The sequence below is a fragment of the Dendrobates tinctorius genome, unplaced genomic scaffold (genome assembly GCF_039654945.1).
Source record: "Dendrobates tinctorius isolate UK_male_01 unplaced genomic scaffold, ASM3965494v1 ptg000048l, whole genome shotgun sequence".
In the NCBI taxonomy this organism is placed as follows: Eukaryota; Metazoa; Chordata; class Amphibia; order Anura; family Dendrobatidae; genus Dendrobates; species Dendrobates tinctorius.
In genome coordinates, this window is record NW_027361716.1 from 18,637,761 (window position 1) to 18,665,246 (window position 27,486).

Genomic DNA, 27,486 nt, shown 5'->3' on the forward strand with positions numbered 1-27,486 from the left:
TAGAAGTGATGGAACCTCCAGTGCACACGTGTGGCGAGCCAGACCTTCACTTTCTGAACCACAGGATTCCCATTCCTTACCTAAAACCCAAGAAAAGCCAGTTAATCCACATCCAGGAAAATATTAAGATGATGAAGGCAATGGGAAAAGAGAATGCAATCCAGGATCCGAAGTTTACAAACTGACATCCAGGGTATCGCCTGCAGAGAAATACAGAGAGGCGTGAGTACATCATGACTCCAGGGTCTACCATTGAATGTACCGAGCATTTCATATCACTTTAAAAATAAAAAAATAAATAAAATAAAATGTTCTAGTAATATGCCGAAGTGGTTCTTTAATTACACTTACTGCCGTTTCTGCTCAGGCATTTCAAAATCTTCATCCCAGTGACATGTGCCCGTACTTCAGCTAAGCACTGTGGGTAGTATTGGCTGCTGAGTCGGAGCACAAGGTATCGCAACTGCACAGGCACACAGCCTATCAGAGAGTTTTTAGGATAAGCCACACCCCTAATAATGCGACAGCTGCGGTTTTCCCTGATTAATTCTCACACTGCAGTGGTCAGGGAAAGTCAGGCATTTTGTGATGAATCTGGACAAACCACTTTGTTGAGCTGAACTACGCAACTAGTTCACGTTTCATTGGGTGTACTACAGAAAGCCGCAGGGCTTTAAATGCGGCTAATGATCCTATCCTGCCATTGGTCCTGTATTTTTTTTATTACATCTGTATATGTTCGGATGTACACAATAAAACACTATTACAGACACAATGCCTTGTAGAAAAGTATTTGTATTTGGCTATAGAGATGAACAGATAATGGCAGCATTTTGTATGACAGTAGGTGGGACCTTATTACAGTATTGTGCATTGATTGATTATTCAATCTTCTGATGGTGAAACTCCACTATGTTTGCCTTTCATTGTAACGGAATTGCAGGTGGAGTGCACACCGCCCTATGCCACAAGACCTCACTGTTAGCTTCTATGCAACATTAATTACTGATTATGCCCAGCGAGGACCTGAAGGCCAGCGAGGACCTGAAGGCCAGCGAGGACCTGAAGGCACGGCGGTGCGATTATAGAGACGTTATTAGCATACAGCGAGTTTAAAGGAAAAAGAGGAATGATTGGAGAACACCTAATTGTGTGTGACAGACATGAACTGTGCTACAGGCAACAATGCCAAAGAGTACATGAAACAATGCAAGAAATGTGAAAGATCACTCACGTTTCAAACTGCTCTATGAATATGAGGTTCGTGGAGGTCCCTGTGAGTGTGGCCATTCCTCCAATGGTGGAAGAATATGCAATTCCCAGCGAGAACGCTTTGCACATCATGTGATCACGCTTAGTCTTATAGAACCGTCCAGACTTGGTCTGCGCAAAAGACCATGTTAAAAAAAAAAAAAAAAAAGCATGACAACATTAATAAGACTACTTCCCCAGCCTGCCATAAATGCATCGAACGGGTCTCATGTACCGTGCTGGATTTTCTACACACACCGCTTATCTACCTGTATTGACATACTAGAAGATTAGAGTAATAACACTTTGCACAGCACATCTTTTGGAAAAGCATGCAAAATACTATTATGGGTACGGAAAGTAACTAATCAGTCCCTTTACATTTTTTACTCTTTGTTTCATTGCAGCCATTTTGAAAATTTTAAAAAAGGTCATATTTTTCTCATTAATGTACACTCTGCACCCCATCTTGACTAAAAAAAAAAAAAAAAAAAAAAAAAACACAACAAATGTAGAAATTTTTGCAAATTACAAAAAGAAAAACTGAAATATCACATGGTCATATAAGTACTCTATGTGGGTTTTCATATGTCTAGCACTGAGGAGAGGCTTCCGTAGGGCCACTCTGCCATAAAGGCCCGACTGGTGGAGGGCTACAGTGATAGCTGACTTTGTGGAACTTTCTCCCATCTCCCTACTGTATCTGTGTAGCTCGGCCCAATGATCGTGGGGCTCTTCTTTACCTCTCTCACCAAGGCTCTTCTCCCATGATTGCTCAGTTTGGTTGGACGGCCAGGTCTAGGAAGACTTCTGGTGGTCCCAAACTTCTTCCATTTAAGGATTATGGAGGCCACTGTGCTCTTAGGAACCTTGAGAAGAAATTCTTTGGTAACCTTGGCTAGATCTGTGCCTTGCCACAATTCTGTCTCTGAGCTCCTTGGCCAGTTCCGTTGACCTCATGATTCTCATTTGGTCTGACATGCACTGTGAGGTCTTATATAGACAGGTGTGTGCCTTTACAAATCAAGTCCTATCAGCTGGACTCCAATAAAGGAGTAGAACCATCTCAAGGAGGATCACAAGGAAATGAACAGCATGTGACTTAAATATGAGTGTCTGAGCAAGTGGTCTGAATACTTATGACCATGTGATATTTCAGTTTTTCTTTTAATAAATTTACAAAAATTTCTACAATTGTTTTTTTTTTTTTTAGTCAAGATGGGGGTGCAGAGTGTACTTTAATGAGAAAAAAATGAACTTTTTGGAATTTACCAAATGGCTGCAATGAAACAGAGTAAAAAATGTAAAGGGGTCTGAATAATTTCCATACCCACTATATTAAAAAGGCAACGAAATCATAAATCATATGGTTTTGTTGGTGTTCCTTTTGTGTATGTATATATTTTATTAAAAGATATATTTTGATTATTGCTCCACTTGGATGTGTCAGTGAATAGCAATTCTAATAATTGGGGATACTGTAGTAGTGATAGACAGCGAGACTCAGCGACTATACTATATGTAACAGTGAATGCCATGCGTTGGCACGCTTATTTCCAGTGGATCACTTCACACTATAGGATGCTTCTCTCAGCTCTGAGAAGTTTTCCAAATACCAATATATAAGATCTCAAGATATTTGATTCTTCTGGTGGTAATGGAAAGAGCTCCAGGTTACAAAACACAATGAGGCTTATATCAATAAATATACATCTTGCTACAGTTGTGCTCAAAAGTTTACATACCCCGGTAGAATTTTTGCACTCATGGTTAGTGGCTGGGTGAAGTCATTTATTGTCAAACAACTGTTTTCTCTTTTTACATCATAATGACAACCCAAAACATCCAAATGACTTTGATCAAAAGTTCACATACCCCATTTATTAATACTGTGTATTGCTTTCTTAATACTGTGTATTGCCCCCTCTAACATCAAAGACAGCTTGAAGTCTTTTGTGGTAGTTGTGGATGAGGTTCTTTATTTTCTCAGATGGTAAGGCTGCTCACTCTTCTTGGCAAAAAGTCCAGTTCCTGTAAATTCCTGGACTGTCAAGCCTGAACAGAGCGCTTGAGATCTCCTCAGAGTGGCTCAGTGATATTGAGGTCAGGAGACTTGCATGGCCACTCCAGAAACTTCACTTTGTTCTGCTGTAGCCAATGACTTGGCCTTGTGTTTTGGATCGTTATCATGTTGGAACGTCCAAGTACATCCCATGCGCAGCTTCCGGGCTGACGATTGCAAATTTGTCTCCAGTATTTCCTGATAACGTGCTGCATTCATCTTTCCTTCAACTTTGACCAAGTTTCCTGTGCCTTTGTAGCTCAGACATCGCCAAAACATCAGCGATCCACCTCCGTGATTTACAGTAGGAATGGTGTTCCATTCATCAAACGCCTTTGACCTCTTTCCAAATGTAACGTTTATGGTTGTGGACAAAATGTAAAATTTCGGTCTCATCACTCCAAATTATCTTGTTCCAGAAGTTTTGAGGCTTGTCTGTGCCGTTTTGCGTATTGTAGGCAAGATACTTTGTGACATATACTTTGTGACATTTGCGCAGTAATGGCTTTCTTCTGATGACTCGACCATGCAGGCCAATTTTCATCAAGTGCCTCCTTATTGCGCATCTTGAAACAGCCACAACGCTAGTTTTCAGAGAGTCCAGTACTTCAGCTGAAGGCATTTGTGGGTTTTTCTTTGTATCCTGAACAATTTTCCTGGCAGATGTGGATGAAATTTTTGTTGGTCTACCTGACCGTGGTTTTATTTTTACAAAGCCCCGGATTTTTCATTTGTTAATCACAGTTTGAACACTGATGACCGGCATTATCAATTTCATGGGTATCTTTTTGTATCTCTTTCCTGTTTTATGCAGTTCAACTACCTTTTCCCTTAAATCCATTGACAATTCTTTTGCTTTCCCCAAGACTCACTATCCAGAAACATCAGTGGCTGGATGAAAGATGGAAGAGTCTGGATCCCAGAAACTCACTCAGCTTTTATGCACACACACTGATTACAAGCAAACAGAACACAGGTGAGGATGTTACCTTTAGTAGCTATTCAAACCCATTTGTGTCAACTTTTGTGCACGATAGGCTGGTTTTACATTTGCGTCTGTGTGCGCAGTGTTTGATCTGCATAGATCAGCATGCGTCATGCGTACATATATTTAACATGGTGTATGCAGGGACACGCGTTTGCATGCTTTTGCGTACACATGCGCCATTCCGTGATGTGCCGCGAACGCAACAAGTGGCATTTTTTGAGGCGTCAAAAATCGGTCAAATATGCGCAGGCATGGGCACGAGTGCGTCAAAAAAAGCATTACTGTCTATGGGAATGCATTGGTACGCAAGGACATGCGTACGCATGCGTTATTCAAAATACATATAGAAATCCCATGAGACACGCCCATTTTTGTCTGGTGTCATATCTAACACATGCGCATAAACAACGCAAACGCATGCAAAAACATACAAATGCATGCACACACAGCGTTTTATCAGTCATGCGTAAGATGCCCATAAAAACGCTGCGTAAACATGCATTTTGCATGTGTTTGCACATGCGGATGATACGCTGTGGACTAAAACTCTAATGTGAACCTAGCTTTATCAGGCCATAGTCACCAGGGTATGTGAACTTTTGATCAGGGTCATTTGGATGTTTTGTGTTGTCATTATGACTTAAGAAGAGAAAACACAGTGTGACAATAAATGGCTTCACCCAACCACTAACAATGAGTGGAAAAAAAAAAAGGTTTGGTGTTACCATTCATATTCTCTGAAAAAAGGCCAAGAAAGAAAACATTCTACATAGTAACATAGTTATTAAGGTTGAAGGGAGACTTTAAGTCCATCTAGTTCAACCCATATCCTATCCTAACTTGCCCTAACATGTTGATCCAGAGGAAGGCAAAAAAAACCCATGTGGCAAACAGTAAGCTTCACATTGGGGAAAAAAATTCCTTCCCGACTCCACATACGGCAATCAGACTAGCTCCCTGAATCAACGCAATATTAAGGAGACTAGTGTATATACCCTGTAATATTATACTTTTCAAGAAAGGCATCCAGTCCCTTCTTAAATTTTAGTAGTGAATCACTCATTAAAACATCATATGGCAGAGAGTTCCATAGTCTCACTGCTCTTACAGTAAAGAATCCGCGTCTGTGAGTATGCTTAAACCTTCTTTCCTCCAGACGTAGAGGATGCCCCCTTGTCCCCGTCACAGGTCTAAGAGTAAAAAGATCATTAGAAAGGTCTTTGTATTGTCCCCACATATATTTATACATTGTAATAAGATCACCCCTAAGCCTTCGATTCTCCAAACTAAATAACCCCAAGTGTAATAACCTGTCTTGGTATTGCAGACCCCCTAGTTCCCTAATAACCTTGGTCGCTCTTCTCTGCACCAGCTCCAGTTCAGCTATGTCTTTCTTATACACCGGAGACCAGAACTGTACACAGTATTCTAAGTGTGGGCGCACTAGTGACTTATATAGAGGTAAAATTATGTTCTCCTCATGAGCATCTATGCCTCTTTTAATGCATCCCATTATTTTATTTGCCTTTGCAGCAGCTGCTTGACTCTGGCCACTAAATGTGAGTTTGTCGTCCACCCATACACCCAGGTCTTTTTCAGTGACTGTTTTGCCCAGTGTTTTACAATTAAGCACATAATTATACAACTTGTTTGTTCTACCCAAGTGCATGACCTTACATTTATCCCCATTAAAGCTCATTTGCCATTTATCAGCCCAAGCTTCTAGTTTACATAAATCCTCCTGTAATATAAAATTGTCCTCCTCTGTATTAATTACCCTGCAGAGTTTAGTGTCATCTGCAAATATTGAAATTCTACTCTCTATGCCCCCTACAAGGTCATTAATAAATATGTTAAAAAGAAGCGGGCCCAAAACTGACCCCTGTGGTACCCCACTGCTAACCGTGACCCAGTCCGAGTGTGCTCCATTAATAACCACCCTTTGTTTCCTATCCCTGAGCCAGCTCTTAACCCACCTACACATATTTTCCCCTATCCCCATTGTTCTCATTTTATGTATCAACCTTTTGTGTGGCACCGTATCAAAGGCTTTTGAAAAGTCCATGTACACCACGTCCACTGCATTCCCTTGGTCCAGTCCGGAACTTACCTCTTCATAAAAGCTTATCAGATTAGTCTGACAGGAACGGTCTCTTGTAAACCCATGTTGATATTGGGTCATAAGGTTATTCTTCTCCAGATACTCCAGTATAGTATCTCTTAGAAAACCCTCCAGGATTTTACCCACAGTTGAGGTTAAACTTACTGGCCTATAATTTCCAAGTTCAGTTTTTGTCCCCTTTTTGAATATTGGCACCACATTTGCTATACGCCAGTCCTGTGGTACAGACCCTGTTATTATGGAATCTTTAAAGATTAAAAATAGTGGTCTATCTATGACTGTGCTTAATTCCTGCAGTACTCGGGGGTGTATCCCATCCGGGCCCGGGGATTTGTCAATTTTAGTGATTTGTAGACGCCGCCGTACTTCCTGCTGGGTTAAGCAGGTGACATTTAATGGAGAATTTTTATCCCTGATCATGTTATCCATCATGGGATTTTCTTGTGTAAATACTGTTGAAAAAAAGTCATTTAGCATATTGGCTTTTTCCTCATCCTCATCCACCATTTCACCCAGACTATTTTTAAGGGGACCAACACTATCATTTTTTAGCTTCTTACTATTTATGTAGTTAAAGAATATTTTGGGATTATTTTTACTTTCTCTGGCAATGAGTCTCTCTGTCTCAATCTTTGCTGTCTTGATTTGCTTTTTCCAGAATTTATTTAATCTTCTGTATTTATTTAATGCCTCATCACTACCTACTTGCTTTAATTCTCTAAATGCTTTATTTTTATCTCTTATTGCGCCCCTTACAGCTCTATTTAGCCATAGTGGTTTCCTCCTATTTCTCGCATGTTTATTCCCATACGGTATGTATTGTGCACAGGTCCTATTCAGGATGCTAATAAACGTCTCCCATTTTCTTTGTGTATTTTTATGTCTCAGGATATCGTCCCAGTTAATTGCACCAAGATCATCTCTCATCCGTTGGAAATTTGCCTTCCTGAAGTTTAGTGTCCTTGTAACCCCTCTACTACACATCTTATTAAAGGATACATGAAAACGTATTAATTTGTGATCACTATTACCCAAGTGACCCTCAACCCTTACATTTGATATGCGGTCTGGCCTGTTGGTTAATATTAGGTCTAGCAGTGCCCCCCCTCTTGTTGGGTCCTGAACCAGTTGTGAAAGGTAATTGTCTCTCATCGTTGTCAGAAACCTATTACCCTTGCTGGAACTGCAGGTTTCGGTTCCCCAATGTATTTCAGGGTAGTTGAAGTCCCCCATAATAATGACTTCTCCTTGAGTCGCTGCTTCATCTATTTGCTTTATGAGGATATTCTTTGTAGCTTCCATTATTTTTGGAGATTTATAACAAACCCCTATCAGTAATTTATTATTTTTCCCCCCTCCCCTTATCTCTACCCACAGGGACTCTACATTTTCATTAGATTCATATATATTATCACGAAGGATGGGTTTTAAGGATGATTTTACATATAAACACACGCCTCCCCCTCGCTTATTTGTACGGTCATTTCTGAACAGACTATAGCCCTGTAAATTAACAGCCCAGTCATGGCTCTCATCCAGCCATGTCTCAGATATCCCCACCATGTCATAATTATGTTCCAACAACATTAACTCCAATTCCTCCATTTTGTTGGCGAGACTTCTGGCATTAGTATACATGCACTTTATGTATCTCTCTGTACCTCTATTCTTTCTTAAATTATTAACTGTTCTAACCCCACCCCCCATGCCACCTCCACCCCCAATGTCATTATTTGTGCCCAGGTCTCTATCTGCACTGTCTTCCCCTCCTATAAAAGGAATACCCTCCCCCCCCGTCCCTAGTTTAAACACTCCTCCAACCTTCTAGCCATTTTCTCCCCCAGCACAGCTGCACCCTCCCCATTGAGGTGCAGCCCGTCCCTAGCGTAGAACCTGTAGCCAACTGAGAAGTCGGCCCAGTTCTGCAGGAACCCAAACCCCTCCTTCCTACACCAATTCCTGAGCCACTTATTAACCTCCCTAATCTCCCGTTGCCTCTCTGGCGTGGCACGTGGTACAGGAAGTATTTCCGAAAATACCACCTTGGAGGTCCTTGCTTTAAGCTTACAGCCTAATTCCCTGAAATCATCTTTAAGGACCTTCCACCTACCTCTAACTTTGTCATTTGTGCTAATGTGCACCATGACCGCTGGATCCTCTCCAGCCCCTCCCAGTAATCTGTCAACCCGATCAGCGATGTGTCGGACTCGAGCGCCAGGTAGGCAGCACACCGTTCGACGATCCCTGTCTTTGTGACAGATTGCCCTATCTGTTCCCCTAATAATTGAGTCTCCCACTACCAGAACCTGTCTGGCCTGCCCTGCTCTCCTATTTCCCCCCTTACTGGAGCAGACACTCCTCCGGCTTTCAGAGGACATGCCTTGCTGCAGCAGTGCTACTCCTGCACTAACACTCCCCTCATCTGCCAACTTAGCAAACTTATTGGGGTGTGCCAGATCAGGACTAGCCTCCCTGGTGCTCTTCCCCCTACCCCGCCTTCTAACTGTCACCCAGCTAGCTGCTTCATTGTCCTGCAGCTCCAACCTAGCATCCCCCCCTCATCTATCCCATTGAGCGTCTGCTCAGTGAGCAGAAGACTCCTTTCCATATTGTCTATGGATCTCAGTGTTGCCAGCTGCACATTTAGATCCAGTATCTGGGCTTCCAAATGCACAACGTGCTCACATCTCGCACAGCAGTATGCACCCTCGACCGGCTGTTCAAGGATTTCATACATGCGGCAAGACGTGCACTGGATGGCATTGGCAATAGTGGAGCACATCCTAATGGGGATTGCACCAGACAATAAGATAAGCAAAAATAAATTAAAAAAAAAAAAAAGAAAGTATTAATATAACAGCAATTCAGTAAGACCTCCCTTGGAAACTCCCTGAATCTAAAGTCACTGAATTTCAAGTCACACACTTACCACAGTTCGCACTTATGCTCAGGTCACACTCAGCTCGTTCACACTCGCTCAGGAAGAAGATTTAAAAGAGTTTTGTTTTTTTTTCCCTTTTACCAGCACACCACCTTGCTGCTCAATGCACTTCCAAAAGGAGTTGAGCCCCAACCAGCTGCCCCTTATAAACCCTTAATTACTGTATGAACTCCCACCCTTAATTAACCCCTTGTGAATATAGTTACACCTCAAGATTTAAATGCAATATAGTTTACCCTTAAAAACACAGATAGTAAAATAAGAGATTAACCCTGAAGAGAGAAAATATAGGTTAAACAAGCCCCCAAAGCCCCGCAAAAATTGAACAGGTAGAAAGCACTCAGCAACCTACAATTCAGCAACTCACAGGTATTTGTTATAGGTTTTCCAAATACCTCTTCACTGAATTTCAAGTCACACACTTACCACAGTTCGCACTTTCTGCTGGGGTATGTAAACTTCTGAGCAAAAATGTATGTATATCTTTATAAATGCATGCATTTATGGCATAATGGTCCACCCTGAGGTCAGTCATTGCAGTATAACAGAAGAAGAACTGTCGGGTCATGTGAACACAACATCTTCTTCAGGCAGGAAAGGCGCTTTAGAAAACCTAGGAAACCTTCCTTTTCTCATTTTTTTACTTTTTTTGTGGGGGGGGGGGTAGTTTGAGCATTTTCTTTATTAAGTTTCTAGCCACCATTCAAAAATCAATTCAATTTCAATATCACTGATCATTTGATCAGCAAGTCGCTATTACACAGAAATGTATATGTTCATTCTTTGAGCATTTTTTGGCTGTTCTTTTTTTTCGGAGCAGACATGCCTGAACAAGACATCGGGTGCTCATAACCTTATAGTAGGGAAAATATGAGCCAACACAAGATGATGAAATAAGCCTGGCAGTACATAGCAGGATGAGATATTGGTCTATGAAAATACAGAGAACACTCCCAAGTCACACGCCCGGCCCAAGTACAAACAACAAATCCTACTCCAGAATCATTCATCGCGGACTGTGAAATCATCATGTATGGCTGCATGTGACAAACATACATAACTTTTGTTGATTGCGAGCCCAAATAGGAGATGTATTCTGACGTTAGGCTGCCTGACGGCGGTGCATGATTTTTTTTTTTTTACTAGGACATTATCTACATACTCTAATATAATCTCTCTACACCACGCTCAAAATTATTATGCAAACGATATTTTACTCCGATTTTGATTTTCCTAAGTGATTGATGCAAATGAATTAATATAGTGTTCAAATAGTCAACCGTTCAAGTATGCATCAAATTGTATTGGACAAACCTCCCATGATAACAGTATTTTATTAAAAACTGTTCCAAATTATTATGCCCAACAAGGTTTCCAAGCATTTTATAGGTTGTATATGTCATACTGGAATACAGGACATCACATTGAGACAACCCCTTTAAGCTTTTGTGACGTCTGCACATATGACCGGTTACCTGTTTGGAATATCGCCGACTGTCAAATGCTGGTTCTTCCTGTAATTCAGAAACAAGTTGTTTTTTTTCATTAGATTTAGAAATCAAACAGCAATAGATGTCACATACAATTTAGCCAAAAATTTGTAGGAGAAATTAAGAAAACAACTGCACAAAAGAGAAAAGGTGATCCCATTATGGGAAAACAAACATTTACTGAGACATGTCAGGAGACTGGACAAGTCTTCTTTTAGGGCCACTTAGCCAAAGTTTCCTCAAGCACAGTAGCAATTCATGGGACCATATTGAAAGCAGAAAACTTTGCATGATTTCATTAATCTGCAAATTATGAAAAATAGCAACACTATAAGATACTGGATGCAAAAGTAAAAATGATACACTATGGAATGAAGAAAAAAACCTCATTAGGCAGGGCCTGTATTTTGAAACACAAACATACTTTGATGAGAAAAATGAAAAACTAAACAGTAACTTTTTCCACTGATGAGGTTACAGGACCCTCTCAGAGGAGACCAAGAGACACAAATAGGAATGACTGCGAGGCTGCGCTGATCCAACAAACCTCATTTTCTTCCGTGTTCGAGATCCCATTATCCAAAATATTATTGCTGAAACAAAAGAAAAAAAAAAATGGAAATTCAAATGTCAATATCATTTTCTTAGTGGATGTTCAGGCAGCTTCCCGTTCCCACTAGTCAACATAGAATTACAGACGCAGAAATTATAGGTAAGGATATGCTCGCTCAGTTTCAATTGTATATTTTATGCAAGTCCCTGTCACACAAGTGTGGCAAAATATAAAGTGAAAACTTCCCTTCCAAGTAAGAATTTAGCCTGAAAAGCTCTAGTTATTAGCTATGAATGTCATACAGCATAAGACCTCATACACTAGCAAGTGATCGGAGCTTGTATCAGGGCTGTGGAGTCGGAGCACATTTTGGTGGAGTTGGAGTCGGAGTCAGTGTCATGAAAATTGAGGAGTTGGAGTCAGAGGTTTGGCTTACAGACTCCACAGCCCTGGTATGAGGGAGTCGGAATCGTGGAGTCAGAGTCATGGAAATTGAGGAGTCGGAGTTGGAGGCTTGGCTTACGGACTACACAGCCCTGGTTGAGGGAGTCGTGGAGTCGGAGTCACGGAAATTGAGGCGTCGGAGTTAGAGGTTTGGCTTACCGACTCCACAGCCCTACGTATGGAGACACACGAGTCTCTGCAGCCACGAAATACAGAGGCGTCGTCTCTAAGTGCCTCCATTTTGTGCCTTTGTACCACACTTTCTAACAAGTGAGCTCCCTTTGAAGGTAACATATGGCAACTGATGGAGCTGAAACGGGTCAGAATCCTATGAAATCTAGACTGGGAGATGCATTGATACTCCATAGACTTGCATGGATGCTTATCTCAGAGGTTTGTGTTGCCCTAGCATAAGAGGGGAGATTCAGCTTTAGTACACCCTTAAGTTTAAATAGCTCTACTGTCCCCCTGGTATAATGTTATTCCATCTGCTCATATTAACAGCAGGAGGGTTATAATAACGCACACTTGAAAATACAGAAAATATAATTTTTCCGATGTTGGCCAAGTAGACTCATCTATAAGATGCCATTTAAAGGACTCTACGGTAAAAGCAGGAAAAGACATTTTAGAGAGCAAAAATGTCAGCTGTACCAGCACAACCTCATAACCTTCTATTGCAAAATTTGCAAGCAACTTCAGCAACAGTTATTTCTCTATCACTTCATTGGGGGACACAGGAACCATGGGTGTAAGCTGCTGCCACTAGTAGGTGGACATTATGCCGTGAAAAAAATGTTAACTCTGCCTCCGCAGTATACAGCGTGTCTACTAATTTACATAAGGTCTTAACTGTCCCGCCGCTGGAAGTCAGCGTCCACTGCCGTGTTATCGCGAGAACTGCCGTGCACGTGACCGGGGGTTATCTCTGGTCACACTAGGCTAGTTCTCACGGTCAGCTGACCGCGAGAACTAGAGTGTAGGTGATCGCCGGAGATCTCCAGCGGTCATCTACAAGCTCTGCTATGTCTGGATGTCATGCATCCAGATGTAGCAGAGCTGGACTCGTCGTGGGATACTCGTTATTAAGGACTACGTTGGAACAGGAAGTATTTGTGTTTGATTATTAATTTTTTTCAGGAGATCGAGGGCTTTGCATGGATTAGGAGTATGATAAAATGGGAAAACAGTATGGCGTTTCATTTCATTAAAATACTTTATTCTGCATGTGTGTGTTTAACCCTTTACAAACTTTAGGATTAGTAATGGATAGGTGTCTTATTGATGCCTCTCCATTACTAACCTTACAATACAAAGCTGACATTAATTCCTTATTAGTCCATATGCCACCGCTACACGACAGCGGGAAGAGAGATGCTAAGTGCTAGAATTGGCGCATCTTAGAGCTGCGCCATTTCTGGGGTGGCTGTCAGCTGGTGTTTGTAGCTGGGGGGGCAATATCCATGGCCCCTTCCTAGGCTATTAATATCAGCCCACAGCTGTCTGCATAGCCTTTTCTGGCTATTATAGGGGGACCTCACGTAATTTTTTTTGTGGCCCCCCTATTTTAATAGCCAGTAAAGGCTAAGTATACAGCTGCAGGCTTATGTTCATAGCCTGGGAAGATCAATGGTTATTACCCGCTTCCCAGGCTATAAACATCAGCCCCCAGTCGCCAGATTTCCCTGTCTTGTGCAAAAAATTGCGCGGAAGCCCACGCCATTTTATTTTCTTTAATTAAACAGATATTGCATTTAATTCCAGTATCACACTTGCATATCAGCTGCATAGAAACACATGCAGCTGCACACTCTCGTCCCGAGTGCTGGTGGCAGTGCCGAGTATTGAGGTGCAAGACTCATGCGAGTTTCTTGCAAGTGTGACTCCGGCCTAACGCAGATGATGTGTGTGTCTTTATTTAAGGCCTGGTTCACACTTGGGAGAAACTCAGACGAGTCTCGCATCTTAATACCCAGCACTGCCGCCGGTAATACCCAGCACTGCCGACTTAAAAATTATAGTGTTGACTACCTAAAAAATAATCTGGGTAAAACAGTGGAAAGGTTTGAGGGAAAAGTGAATCTATTAAATGACTTCTCCTCCACAGTGTTTTTATCCAAGAAAATCCCATGAAAGATACCATGATCAGGGAGACCATAAATTCTTCAGCAAATATCACTTGCTAGCAGAAAGTACGGCGTCACCTCAAAAACCGTAAAGTAGACAAATCACCGAACCTGAATGGCATAGACTCCGAGTACTACAGGAATTAAGTGATTGACCATTAATTCTAATATTCAAAGATTCAATAATTCCAGGGTCGGTATCAGAGGACTGGCTAATAGCATATATGTGGCCAATATGCAAAAAGGGGAGAAAAATGGAGCCTGGAAGTATAGGCCGGTAAATGTGAACTGTAATGTGGGCAAAATCTTTGATGACTTTCTAACAAATGCCTTACAATACAAAAAATGTTTAGCACAGCTATATAAGTGGTGGTGCAGCAAGTAGGATCCTAGTCTGTAATCATATGAATATAGAAACTTGGCACACACTATATATAATTTCCAGTGAAAAGGTAGTTTTTAATGTACAGTACATACAGTATAGACGTTTCGGTCACATTGACCTTCATCACAGTACTATGCATTGTACTGCTGTCATTTGCATTATGCTCAAAAGAAGGAGAGCCAAAAAAGGTAAGTGGTCCCCCCGGCAGGAGGGACAAAAGGCACAATTATGCAGAGTCGGTCCGGTCAGTGTGCAGCATATGGGGCAGTGACACGGCGTCCACCGCGGGTCAGAACGGTGGACGCCATGTCATTGCCCCATATGCTGCACTCTGACCGGACCGACTCTGCAAAATTGTGCCTTTTGTCCCTACTGCCGGGGGGACCACTTACCTTTTTTGGCTCTCCTTCTTTTGAGCATAATGTAAATGACAGCAGTACAATACATAGTAATGTGATGAAGGTCAATGTGACCGAAACATATATACTGTATGTACTGTACATTAAAAACTACCTTTTCACTGGAAATGATATATAGTGTGTGCCAAGTTTCTATTTTCTAACAAATGTCATCCTGAAGAATCCCAATAAAAATAACTTCATGATCCAACACAGGTTTATTAGGGACCGGTTTTGTCAGACTAATCTGAACAGTTCTATGATGAGTTAAGTTCCAGACTGGACCAAGGTAACACCATGAATATCCGCCATCTGGAAGTCTCAAAGAAGTTTGATGCAGTGCTACATGAAAGGTTGGTAAATCAAATGAGATTAATGGGACTAGGGGAAAGTGTGTGTGTAACTGGGATAACAACTAACAGTGGGTGATTATCAATGAAAAACACTCAGATTGTGTCACAGCTAACATTGGGGTATCACAAGGGTCAGTATTGGGCCCTCTTATTGTTAAAAGATGTATTAATTACTTTTGTAGAGGGCATACAGTGCAGGATTTCAATATTTGCAGATGATACTTAACTCTGTAAGGTAATCAACACAGAGGACGATAATTTTACATAGTAAGAGGTATGTCTGTAAGCTGGAGGCTTGGGCTGAGAAATGGCAATTGAAGGTTATATGTAAATAAAATGCAAGGCCATGAACTTGGGCAACCGAAATAAAATTGGTAAAATGGTCACTGAAAAAAAAAACAAAACGAAGCACCGGTGGTGGTGTAACAGTTTGGGCAGGTGTCTAGTTAATACAGCACTGTCCTACACTTTGTGAATGGTATACAGTGACAAGCCTCTACTACATGAATAACATTAATCCAGACCTTGTGCCTCTGCATGACCACAGGCCTAATCTCATCTTCATGGAGGACAATGCTCCAGCTTATCAAAGTGGCATCATTAGGGAACGGCTGCTGGAGACCGGGGTACCACAAATGGAGTGGCCTGGACTTTCTCCAGACCTGAATGCCATTGAAAACATATGGGATCAGCTGAGTCACTGTGTAAAGACACTGACATTTTTTTTTGCAGGGGGGGGGGGGGGGGGGAGGGGTATACCACCACTGTTCTTGGCTTTTGTTTCAATAAATTGTTTGAGATGACGAACGATGACTTAAATGCTTTAACTTCATGATACAAAGTTCTCATTACAGTGATATTTTATGTTTTCCATAAATTTCACCTGAAAGCCAAATATCCCTAACTATGTGTGAGTAGTGTAGATCTTCCTTGTGATCTATATAAACCCAGGCCTGTGACTGACAAGGGGGCATCCTCTATATCATGGCTGATTCACTAAATGTTGGTCTGGATGCCTTTCATGAAAAAAGGAGATTTTTGTGTACTCACCGTAAAATCTCTTTCTCTTAGCCTCTAATTGGGGGACACAGCACCATGGGTGTTATGCTGCTGTCCACTAGGAGGCGACACTATGCATAATCTGAAAAAGATTAACTTTGGCTCCTCCTCTGCAGTATACACCCCTGGACGGCGTCAGCCTTCTCCAGTTTTGTGCAAAAGCATTAGGAGGAACAAAACCAAATAAGATAACCATGCCTGTAAGAAGGCTACTATGTACGAGCTCAAAGAACAATATGAGAACTCAACCGTAAACAACGGCCCATAAGGGCAACAGGGTGGGAGCTGTGTCCCCCAATTAGAGGCTAAGAGAAAGAGATTTTACGGTGAGTACACAAAAATCTCCTTTACTCTGTCGCCTCATTGGGGGACACAGAACCATGGGACGTCCCAAAGCAGTCCCTGGGTGGGAAGCAATGGACGAATATTGTGCTAGCAGGTCCCTAAATTTGGGGCACTGCCGCCTGCAGAACCAGTCTACCCAGGCTCGCATCCGCTGAGGACTGGGTATGAACACTGTAGTGTTTTGTAAACGTGTGTAGGCTAGTCCAAGTGGCCGCCTTACACACTTGTTGTGCCGAAGCCTGGTGCCGAATGGCCCAGGAGGCCCCTACTGCCCGTGTAGAGTGTGCCGTGATACCGGCCGGAAGAGGGGAACTGTTAAGTCGGTAGGCCTCATGTATGGTGGACTTGATCCACCTGGCAAGGGTAGCCTTGGAAGCCGGCAGTCCCTTGCGACTACCTTCTGGAAGAATGAAGAGGGAATCAGACTTCCGGAAAGGTGCAGTCCTGGACACGTAAATCCGCAATGCTCTGACGAGGTCAAGCGTATGCAGAGCCTTCTCCACTCTATGAACCGGAACCGGGCAAAGGGATGGCAGTGAAATCTCCTCATTGAGGTGAAAGTTGGACAAAACCTTTGGAAGGAAGGATGGTACCGTGCGGAGAACCACCTTGTCCTGGTGAAAGGCTAGGAAAGTCCGTCTGCAGGAAAGTGCTGACAATTCCGACACTCTGCGTAACGAGGTGATCGCCACTAGAAAAACCACTTTCTGAGACAGAATGGAGAGTGGAACTCCTCTAAGAGGTTCGAAGGGTGGAGCTTGCAATGCTGTCAGGACCAGATTGAGGTCCCATGTATCCAGCGGACGTTTGTAGGGAGGAACCAATCGGGAAACTCCCTGGATGAAAGTCCTTACTTGCGGTTTAGTAGCAATGCGCTTTTGAAAAAGGACTGAAAGTGCCGACACCTGACTCTTAAGCGAGCCTAAGGATAGCTTGGCGTCTAGACCCGATTGAAGAAAACCTAGTACCTTCGGGAGGGAATAAGGGAGTGGGACTTGTCCATGAGATTCGCACCAAGAAAAGAAAGCTCTCCAGGTACGATAATAGATCTTGGCGGAGGCAGGCTTCCTTGCCCTGATCATAGTCGCAATGACTGCCCGGTGAAAAACCTGCCTGGGTTAGAATCCAGGTTTCAAGGGCCATGCCGTCAAATTGAGAGCCCCTGAATTCTGATGGAAGAACGGACCTTGAGACAGAAGGTCGTGACGGTCGGGTAGACGCCAGGGGACGTCTGCTGTAAGTTGAACGATGTCGGCGTACCATGTACGTCTGGGCCAGTCTGGAGCGATAAGGATGGTTGGAACTCCCTCTTGCTTGATCTTCCTCACGACCCTGGAGATTAGGGGGAGGGGTGGGAAAATGTACAGGAGTCGGAACTGGGACCAGTCCTGGACCAGGGCATCCGCTCCGAGCGACCGTGGGTCGTGTGTCCTGGCCATGAAATTGGGGACCTTGGTATTGAGATGGGATGCCATTAGGTCCACCTCCGGGGTTCCCCAGCGTTGACAGATCTGGTAAAAAATCTCGGGATGGAGAGACCACTCCCCCGAGTCCATTCCTTGCCTGCTGAGGAAGTCGGCTTCCCAGTTTTCTACACCCGGAATGTGGACCGCAGAATGTACCGACCTCGTGTCTTCAGCCCAGCGGAGGATATGCGCCACTTCTCTCATCGCCTGGGCGCTGCGGGTCCCGCCTTGGTGGTTCAAGTATGCCACAGCCGTGGCATTGTCCAACTGTATCCGTATGTGCGAGGCTGCAAGCAAGTGATGAAAGGCTCTCAGTGCCAAGAGGATGGCCCTGATTTCCAGAATATTGATGGGCAATGTCACTTCCCTCGGTGACCACTTGCCTTGTGCCCTGTGATGTGGTGCACCGCCCCCCAGCCTGTCAGGCTTGCATCGGTAGTCAGGATCTTCCATTGTCCTGAGAGAAAGGGCTTCCCTCGTGTAAGCGAGGTTGGTTTGAGCCACCAATGCAGGGACCTCCTGGTTGACGACGTCAACCTGAACTCCCTGTCGAGGGAGAAGGGATTCCTGTTCCAAGAGCTGAGTATGGCTAGTTGAAGGACCCTGAGGTGAAACTGGGCAAATGGCACTGCCTCTATTGCTGCTGCCATCCGGCCGAGGACTCTCATGGCAAACCGGAGATCGAGGAGGACTGCGAAGGAGTGTACGAACTCCCAGACGGATGGCCAGTGTCTTGTCCTTGGGAAGGAGCACCAGGCCCCTGGAGGTGTCGAATAACATTCCCAGGAATGTTAAGGCCCTTTTACATTTAGCGATGCACCAGCGATCCAACCAGCGATCCGACCCGGTCAGGATCGCTGGTGCATCGCTAAATGATCGCTAGTGAGCTTTCATACAGAAAGATCTCACAGCGATGCAGCAGCGACGCAGCGCACGATACTTACCATTCACACACAGCGATCCTGCGTCCTCCCGCCCGCGTCCACGCGTCGCTCATCGTCACAGCAGGAAGTCTCAGCAGGAAGCGCCCGACGAGAAATGGAGCCGGACATTCTCGCGCGATCAGCGATGAGCAGCGGGGGAGCCGGTCGCTGGTAAGTATCACACATAGCGATATCGCTAGCAATATCGCTATAACGTCACAAAACCAGTGACGTTTTAGCGATATTGCTAGCGATATTGCTTAGTGTAAAACCCCCTTTAGAGTCTGACTTGGGATAGTCGATGATTTCTGTAGGTTGACTAGCCATCCCAGGTGACTCAGTGTGTCTATTGTGATTGAGACACTGACCTCGCAATCTTTGAAAGTGGGAGACTTGATGAGGAGGTCGTCCAGGTACGGGATGACTAGAATGCCTCGAGTGCAGAACGTCCATGGTGGCCGCCATGACTTTGGTGAACGTTCTTGGAGCCGTGGCAAGTCCGAACGGAAGGGCGACAAACTGGTAGTGGTTTTGGTTGACCGCGAACCTGAGAAACTTTTGGTGGGCGGGGGCAATTGGTATGTGCAGATACGCATCCAGTATGTCTATGGAGGCAAGGTATTCTCCCTGCTCCATGGATGCAATGATGGACCGGAGGGACTCCATGCGGAAGTGACGGACCTGTACGTAATTGTTGAGCTGTTTTAGGTCCAGTATGGGTCGGACGCTGCCTCCTTTCTTGGGGACTACGAACAGATTTGAGTAGAACCCTCGGAATCTCTCGTTAGCGGGAACCGGCACCACAACTCCTGCTTGAAGGAGAGAGGAGACCGCTTGGTGTAAAGCACGAGCCTTGTCTGGTGGTGTTGGAGGAATAGAAAGGAAGAACCGGTTCGGTGGAGCGGAAGTGAACTCTATCTTGTATCCAGAAGACACTATTTCCCTGACCCACCTGTCTTCTGTAATAGGCAGCCAGACTTGCTGGAAGAGTAAAAGTCGGCCACCTACTGGTGGGGTGTCTTCCGGAGTTCGTGAGTCATGATGAAGCGACGTTCTGAGGTTTCCCTCCCTTGGGTTTCGCTTGGCCTGCTTTCGACTGCCAAGACCTGTCCGGTCGCTGCTGCGTCCGTGGGTTGTCCCTGCGTGGAGAGCGGTTACGGTTTTGCACTGGACGCGAGACGGACCAGCCAGAGGAATTCCGAAAGGATCGGAATCGCGTCTGGTTTCTTCGTTTAAACGTGCGTTTCGGTTTTAGTTGAGGGAGAGAGGTACTCTTACCCCCAGTGGCATTGGCTATCATTGTGTCCAGCTTTTCGCCGCAAAGTCTTCCAGTAAGATACGGAAGTCACGTTAGGGACTTCTTTGAGGCCGCATCCGCTTTCCATTCTCGCAGCCAGAGGATGCGTCGGATCGTGATGGCGTTTGATGCTATTCCCGCTACACCTCTTGCGGAATCCAGGGCTGCATGAAGCATGTAGTCTGCTACCACTGCTATCTGGACCGCTTGGTCCGAGAGCTCGGGATTTGAAGCTTGAAGACCCTCCTGTAGTTTTTTGGCCCAAGCCAGGATGGCCTTGGCCGCCCAAACTGAAGCAAACGCAGGGCCCAGAGAGGCGCCTGCCGCTTCGAAAATAGAACGAGCCATGCGTTCTACTTGCCGGTCTGCTGCGTCCCTGAGGGTTGAGCTATCTGGCAGAGAGAGTAAGGTCTGCGCTGCTAGCCTAGAAACCGGGGGGTCCACTTCAGGTGGATCTGTCCATTGTTTGGTGTCTGTCTGTGGGAAGGGGTACTTCGCTTCCAAATATTTGCGATTAGCACATTTTTTCTCAGGCTGCGCAAACTGTTTGGTAAGTATTTCCTCAAACTCATGGTGATTAGGGAAGACCTTAGGTGGTTTCTGAACACTTTCGAAGCAAATCCTATGTTCTGGGACTTCCAGGGCCGACTCTGGAATTTTTAGCACCCGATGAATTGCAGAGATTATGTCCTCAACTAGCGCTGTATTGCTAGGGGGAGAAGGTACCACGGACCTCTCCGTTTCGTTATCTGAGTCGGAGTCACAGATGCCCTCCGAATCCTGTGCCTCACTAAGGCGATCCCTGGAGGGCGACCTGGGGCAGGGGTCTTCTGTGGTGGGGGATCTCTGTGGTAAATTGCACTGTCTGTCTGTGACAGGGGACTGCCTAGGAGACCTGGAATGACGCTGTCTCTCCCTGGGGGGGGGACAACCTTGTGCTATAGGCCGACTCAGGTGATCGAGACCTGTGGGTCCGCTTACGTCTGTGAGAGTCGGAAGCAGCATGTTCCTGAGACAAGCTGTCCGTTTGCTGTGTAACGTCCATAGCCGGGGCCCGACTCTGCAGAGCTTGCAGCAATGCGGCAGTTAGGTTGTCTATGGACTGTGTCATAGACTGTGACATCTGAGTTGCCCATTCCGGCGTGGCCTGTGACACTGAAGCGTCAGTAGGGACTCCCTGGGGTTCTGACCCAGAGTTCTGGATGCAGTCCCGGCAGTGCGGATACGTGCTACCACTAGGGAGCGTGGCTTTGCAGGCTGTGCAGAATGCATAGAAACATTCCTGCCTGGTTCTCTTCCTTGAGCCCGGCATAGTGCACAGAGGCTGGCTATCAGGGATCGTACAGGGGTGGCTACGCAGAGGGAACCCACAGAGAGCCTTCTAGGAAGTATGGATTCACAGCTGAGTAATGAAAACCCAGCTGTGAGCTTACCCCACCGGTGTGCCCCTAGGTCCAGCGCCGACAGATCCTAGTTCTGTGCCCCCCGGAGACCGCTGTGATGCTCCTCTCCTGGATCTCATCCAAAAAAAATGGCCACCGGGACTCTGAGGAGAGGGAGGAGGGGGCGGAGAGCTGAAAAGGGCACGCTGGGCTTGTAAAAACGCGCCCTTTCTGCCTCAATCCGCCCCTTCTATGACACTCCAGCGTGTCATTTTAGTCATCCGGGGGGCGGGGAAAAGGCGGCGGCTTCGGCTAGGCCGAAGCCGCGGTCTAGATTAGAGGCCTGATGCCCAGGAGGGCTCCAGAGCGGCGCGGTAGTCCGGGAGGGGGTCGGATTTGCACCGGACCCCCCCGGAATGGGCGACTGGCTAGCGGTGGGGGCAGCAGGGCTAGCGGTACCTGTGTGGGGGGTCCCTGGAGCACCATGGAGCCACTGCTGCTGCATAGGCAGGGGAGCAGAAAGCCCTGTCTCTGCTGTGCCACGTCTGCCTGCACCCTCCCCCGGCCCCAGCAGGATCCCACAGCTGGGCTGGGGTCCCTGGTGCAGAATGCTGTCTGTACTCCGACCCTACCTGCGGCGTCTCAACCTAATGCCCCCTGCGGGGGATTAGGGAGGGTGCGTCTGTCACCGTCAGGGTGTCTTCATCCTTGTCTCAACCTCAACCCAGACCGTGAAGGGGGTTGGGGAAGGAGGGGGGGTCTCAAGTTCGGACCAGTACCCGAGGGACTGGGGAACTAGCGACATGGGGAACCGCCATATCCACTTAAACTGGGCACCCCTAAAAGGGGGCCAAGGAAGGAGCCATGCCGGGAGTCTCGCTGGAGACCCACTTTTCTTCATCTGTTCCGACGAAAGGAAAAAAAGAAAAAAGGTGTGCCTCCTTGCGACACTACGCAAAAACTGGAGAAGGCTGACGCCGTCCAGGGGTGTATACTGCAGAGGAGGAGCCAAAGTTCATCTTTTTCAGATTATGCATAGTGTCGCCTCCTAGTGGACAGCAGCATAACACCCATGGTTCTGTGTCCCCCAATGAGGCGACAGAGTAATATAATATTACAGGGTATGGCTACTAAAGTTTATGATAGGCCATCGATCTAGAGAACTAGTATGATGACCAAATGTGAGAAATAGTTTTTTCCCTAATATGGGGCAATTAACAGCCCCTCATGGGATTTTTACCTTCCTCTGGAACAACGTTACACTATAAATTGACGTCAATGGACTTATGTCTACTTAAAAACGTTAATCTGTATATACTTGACAATGATTGGTAAACCGCTTGATTTTGTTACATAATTGTCCAAGTGTCCTTTAACCCCTTCCTGCCATCCGACGTACTATCCCATCCACGGTACCCGGGCCCGTATGACCGGGGACGGGATAGTACGTCGGCGCGATCAGCGGCGCCCACTTGGTGAGCGCCGCTGATCGCGGCCGGGTGTCAGCTGATTATCACAGCTGACACCCGGCACAATGTGTCAGGGGCGGTCACGGACCGCCCCCGACACGTTAACCCCTTGCAAACCGCGATCAAACACGATCGCGGTGTACCGGGGGTTAAAGGGAAGCATCGGCAGGGAGGGGGCTCCCTCCGTGCTTCCCTGAGCCCCCCACGGCAGCGCAATGTGCAGCGCTGCTGCGGGGGACTCCCTTCCTCCAGGCCCCCGAATCCAAGATGGAGACGGGGGCCTTCGGAAGCTGGCTTCCTCAGTGCCTGCAAAGCGCAGGCATGAGGAAGCCTTCTGCAGTGCCTGTGTCAGATCGCTGATCTGTCACAGTGATCTGTGATGTGACAGATCAGCGATCTGTCACAGGACAGTGATGTCCCACCTGGGACTATTTAATAAAGTAAAAAAAAAAAAATAAAAAAAAAAAAGTATAAAAATAATTAAAAAAAAAAAAAAAAAAAAAATATATTCCCCCAATAAATCCATTTTTTGGAAATAATAATAAAAAAAAAAACAATAAAAGTACACATATTAGGTATCGCCGCGTCCGTAACGACCCGCCCTATAAAACTGTCCCATTAGTTAACCCCTTTAGCGAACCCCTTAAAAAATAAAAATAAAAAACGAAGCAAAAAATAATGATTTATTATCATACCGCCAAACAAAAAGTGTAATAACGCGCGATCAAAAAGACGCATATAAATAGCCATGGTACCGCTGAAAACGTCATCTTGTCCCGCAAAAAACGAGCCGCCACACAGCATCATCAGCGAAAAAATAAAAAAGTTATAGCTCGCAGAATAAAGCGATGCAAAAATAATTATTTTTTATATAAAATAGTTTTCATTGCATAAAACCGACAAAAACATAAAAAAATGACATAAATGAGGTATCGCTGTAACCGTACTGACCCGAAGAATAAAACCGCTTTATCAATTTTACCGCACGCGGAACGGTGTAAACGCACCCCCCCCCAAAAGAAATTCATGAAACGCTGGTTTTTGTTCATTCTGCGTCCCAAAAATCGGAATAAAAAGCGATCAAAAAATTTCACGTGCCCGAAAATGGTACCAATAAAAACGTCAACTTGTCCCGCAAAAAATAAGACCTCACATGACTCGGTGGGTCAAAATACGGAAAAATTATAGCTCTCAACATGTGGTGATGCAAAAACTATTTTTACAATAAAAAGCGTCTTTTAGCGTGCGACAGCCGCCAAACATAAAAACCGCCATAAATAGTAAATCAAACCCCCCGTTATCACCCCCTTAGTTAGGGAAAAATAATAAAATTAAAAAAATGTATTTCCATTTTTCCATTAGGGTTAGGGCTAGGGTTAGGGCTAGGGTTAGGGCTAGGGTTAGGGCTAGGGTTAGGGCTAGGGTTAGGGCTAGGGTTAGGGCTAGGGTTAGCGCTAGGGTTAGCGCTAGGGTTAGCGCTAGGGTTAGGGCTAGGGTTAGCGCTAGGGTTAGGGCTAGGGTTAGGGCTAGGGTTAGGGCTAGGGTTAGGGCTAGGGGCGTGTTGGGGTTCGGGTTGGAGTTAGAATTGGGGGTTTCCACTGTTTGGGCACATCAAGGGCTCTCCAAATGCAACATGGCGTCTGATCTCAATTCCAGCCAATTCTGAGTTGAAAAAGTCAAATGGTGCTCCTTCCCTTCCAAGCTCTGCTATGCGCCCAAACAGTGTTTTACCCCCACATGTAGGGTATCAGCCTACTCAGGACAAATTGCAAAACAATTTTTGGGGTCCAATTTCTCCTGTTACCCTTAGGAAAATAAAAAATTGGGGGCAAAAATATAATTTTTGTGGAAAAAAATGATTTTTTTATTTTCACGTCCGAGTGTTATAAACTTCTGTGAAGCACTTGGGGGTTCAAAGTGCTCACCACACATCTAGATAAGTTCCGTGGGGGGTCTAGTGTCCAAAATGGGGTCAATTGTGGGGAGTTTCAATAGTTTAGGTACATCAGGGGCTCTCCAAACGCACATGACACCCGCAGACCATTCCATCAAAGTCTGCATTCCAAAACGTCACTGCTTCCCTTTCGAGCCCTGACGTGTGTCCATACAGTAGTTTTCTCCCACATATGGGGTGTCAGCGTACTCAGGACAAATTGGACAACAACTTTTGGGGTCCAATTTCTCCTGGTACCCTTGGGAAAATGAAAAAATTGGGGACTAATTGATCATGTTTGTGGAAAAAATACGATTTTTTTATTGTCATGCCCTGGCATTATAAACTTCTGTGAAGCCCTTGGGGGTTCAAAGTGCTCACCTCACATCTAGATACATTCCTTAGTGGGTCTAGTTTTCAAAATGGGGTCATTTGTGGGTGGTTTCCACTGTTTAGGTACATTAGGGGCTCTCCAAAGGCAACATGACACCCGCAGACCATTCCATCAAAGTCTGCATTCCAAAACGTCACTACTTCCCTTCCGAGCCCCGACGTGTGCCCATACAGTAGTTTTCTCCCACATATGGGGTATCAGCATACTCAGGACAAATTGGACAACAACTTTTGGGGTCCAATTTCTCCTGGTACCCTTGGGAAAATAAAAAAATGGTGATTAAAAGATGTTTGTGGAAAAAATACGAATTTTTTATTTTCACGCCCGGGTGTTATAAACTTCTGTGAAGCACTGGGGGGGTCAAAGTGCTCTCCACACATCTAGATAAGTTCCTTAGGGGGTCTAGTTTCCAAAATGGTGTCATTTGTGGGGGGGTTCCACTGTTTTGGTACATCAGGAGTTTTCCAAACGCGACATGGTGTCCGATCTCAATTCCAGCCCAAAACGTCAAATGGCGCTGCTTCCCTTCCGAGCTCTGCCATGCGCCCAAATAGTGGTTTACCCCCACATGTGGGGTATCAGCGTACTCAGGACAAATTGCACAATAACTTTTAGGGTCCTGTTACCCTTGGAAAAATAAGAATTGAGGGTGAAAAGATCATTTTTGTGGAAAAAATATGATTTTTTAATTGTACCGCTGTACGTTATAAACTTCTGTAAAGCCCTTGTGGGTTCAAAGTTCTCACCACATATCTAGATAAGTTCCTTGGGGGGTCTAGTTTCCAAAATGGGGTCACTTGTAGGGGGTTTCCACTGTTTAGGTACATTAGGGACTCTCCAAACGTGACATGGCGTCCAATCTGAATTCCAGCCAATTTTGCATTGAAAAAGTCAAACGGCGCTCCTTCCATTCTGAGCTCTGCCATGCGCCAAAACAGTCGTTCCCCCCCACATATCAGGTATCTGCGTACTCAGGACAAATTGCACAATAACTTTTGCAGTTCAATTTCTCCTGTTACCCTTGGTAAAATAAAAAAAATTGAACCTGAAGTATTTTTTTTATGAAAAAAAGTTAGATGTTCATTTTTTTTTAAATATTCAAAAAAATTCCTGTGACGCACCTAAAGGGTTAATAAACTTCTTGAATGTGGTTTTGAGCACCTTAAGGGGTGCAGTTTTTAGAATGGTGTCACTTTTGGGTATTTTCTATCATATAGACCCCTCAAACTGGCTTCAAATGTGATGTGGTCCTAAAAATAAAATGGTGTTGTAAAAATGAGAAATCGCTGGTCAACTTTTAACCCTTATAACTTCCTAACAAAAAAAAATTTTGGTTCCAAAATTGTGCTGATGTAAAGTAAACATGTGGGAAATGTAGTTATCAAGTTTTTTGTGTGCCGTATCTCTGTGATTTAAGGGCATAAAAATTCAAAGTTGGAAAATCGCGAAATTTTCAAAATTTTCGCCAAATTTCCGTTTTTCTCACAAATAAACGCAAGTTATTTGAATGAATTTTTACCACTAACATGAAGTACAATATGTCACGAGAAAACAATGTCAGAATCACCGGGATCCATGGAAGCGTTCCAGAGTTATGACCTCATAAAGGTACAGTGGTCAGAATTGTAAAAATTGGCCCGGTCATGAACGTGCAAACCACCCTTGGGGGTGAAGGGGTTAAAGCTGTAAATGAAAAACTTTCTACTGACTCCCCAAGAAATAGCAGCATGTGAATAGGCGGAAAATGCACCTCAATAGAAAGAGGTAGATAAGTCAAACACTTCTCCTAGGAGCATATAGGATTGGAAAGTCAAAATACAATATACTGGGTCTTTAATTCAAAGATGATAGCAAAAAGGAGAGCAGGCAGCTCTCTGCACTTATATTAGATTGTCAGGAGGTACAACCAACATTTCTCTATTGTGCAAGGCCAGCTCGATAGTTCTGTTACACCACGGCACCATTACCAGTATTTCTAGGATTACATAATCTTTTACCCCATCAATTTTGGAAAACACATCAAACAGAATTTGCCACCAGGGTTTTGCTGCAACATCTGAGAATAGTAAGAAGTAGGGGCAGAGACTCAGATGCCAGCTATGTGA

General features: G+C 44.8%; 1 protein-coding gene across 3 annotated transcripts in view; it reads right to left on the bottom strand.

The window, feature by feature from the left end:
* The window catches only part of LOC141090243 (solute carrier family 13 member 1-like), a 113,466-nt gene that overhangs the window by 52,886 nt on the left and 33,094 nt on the right, over positions 1 to 27,486 (bottom strand). For all 3 annotated transcript variants that reach the window (XM_073576327.1, XM_073576326.1, XM_073576328.1), the window contains exons 6-9: positions 11,402 to 11,447; positions 10,840 to 10,878; positions 1,235 to 1,383; positions 81 to 200 (exon numbers count right to left, since the gene is read on the bottom strand). In XM_073576327.1, coding sequence (XP_073432428.1) covers positions 81 to 200; positions 1,235 to 1,383; positions 10,840 to 10,878; positions 11,402 to 11,447 — 354 coding nt within the window. The remainder of the gene's footprint in view (positions 1 to 80; positions 201 to 1,234; positions 1,384 to 10,839; positions 10,879 to 11,401; positions 11,448 to 27,486) is intronic.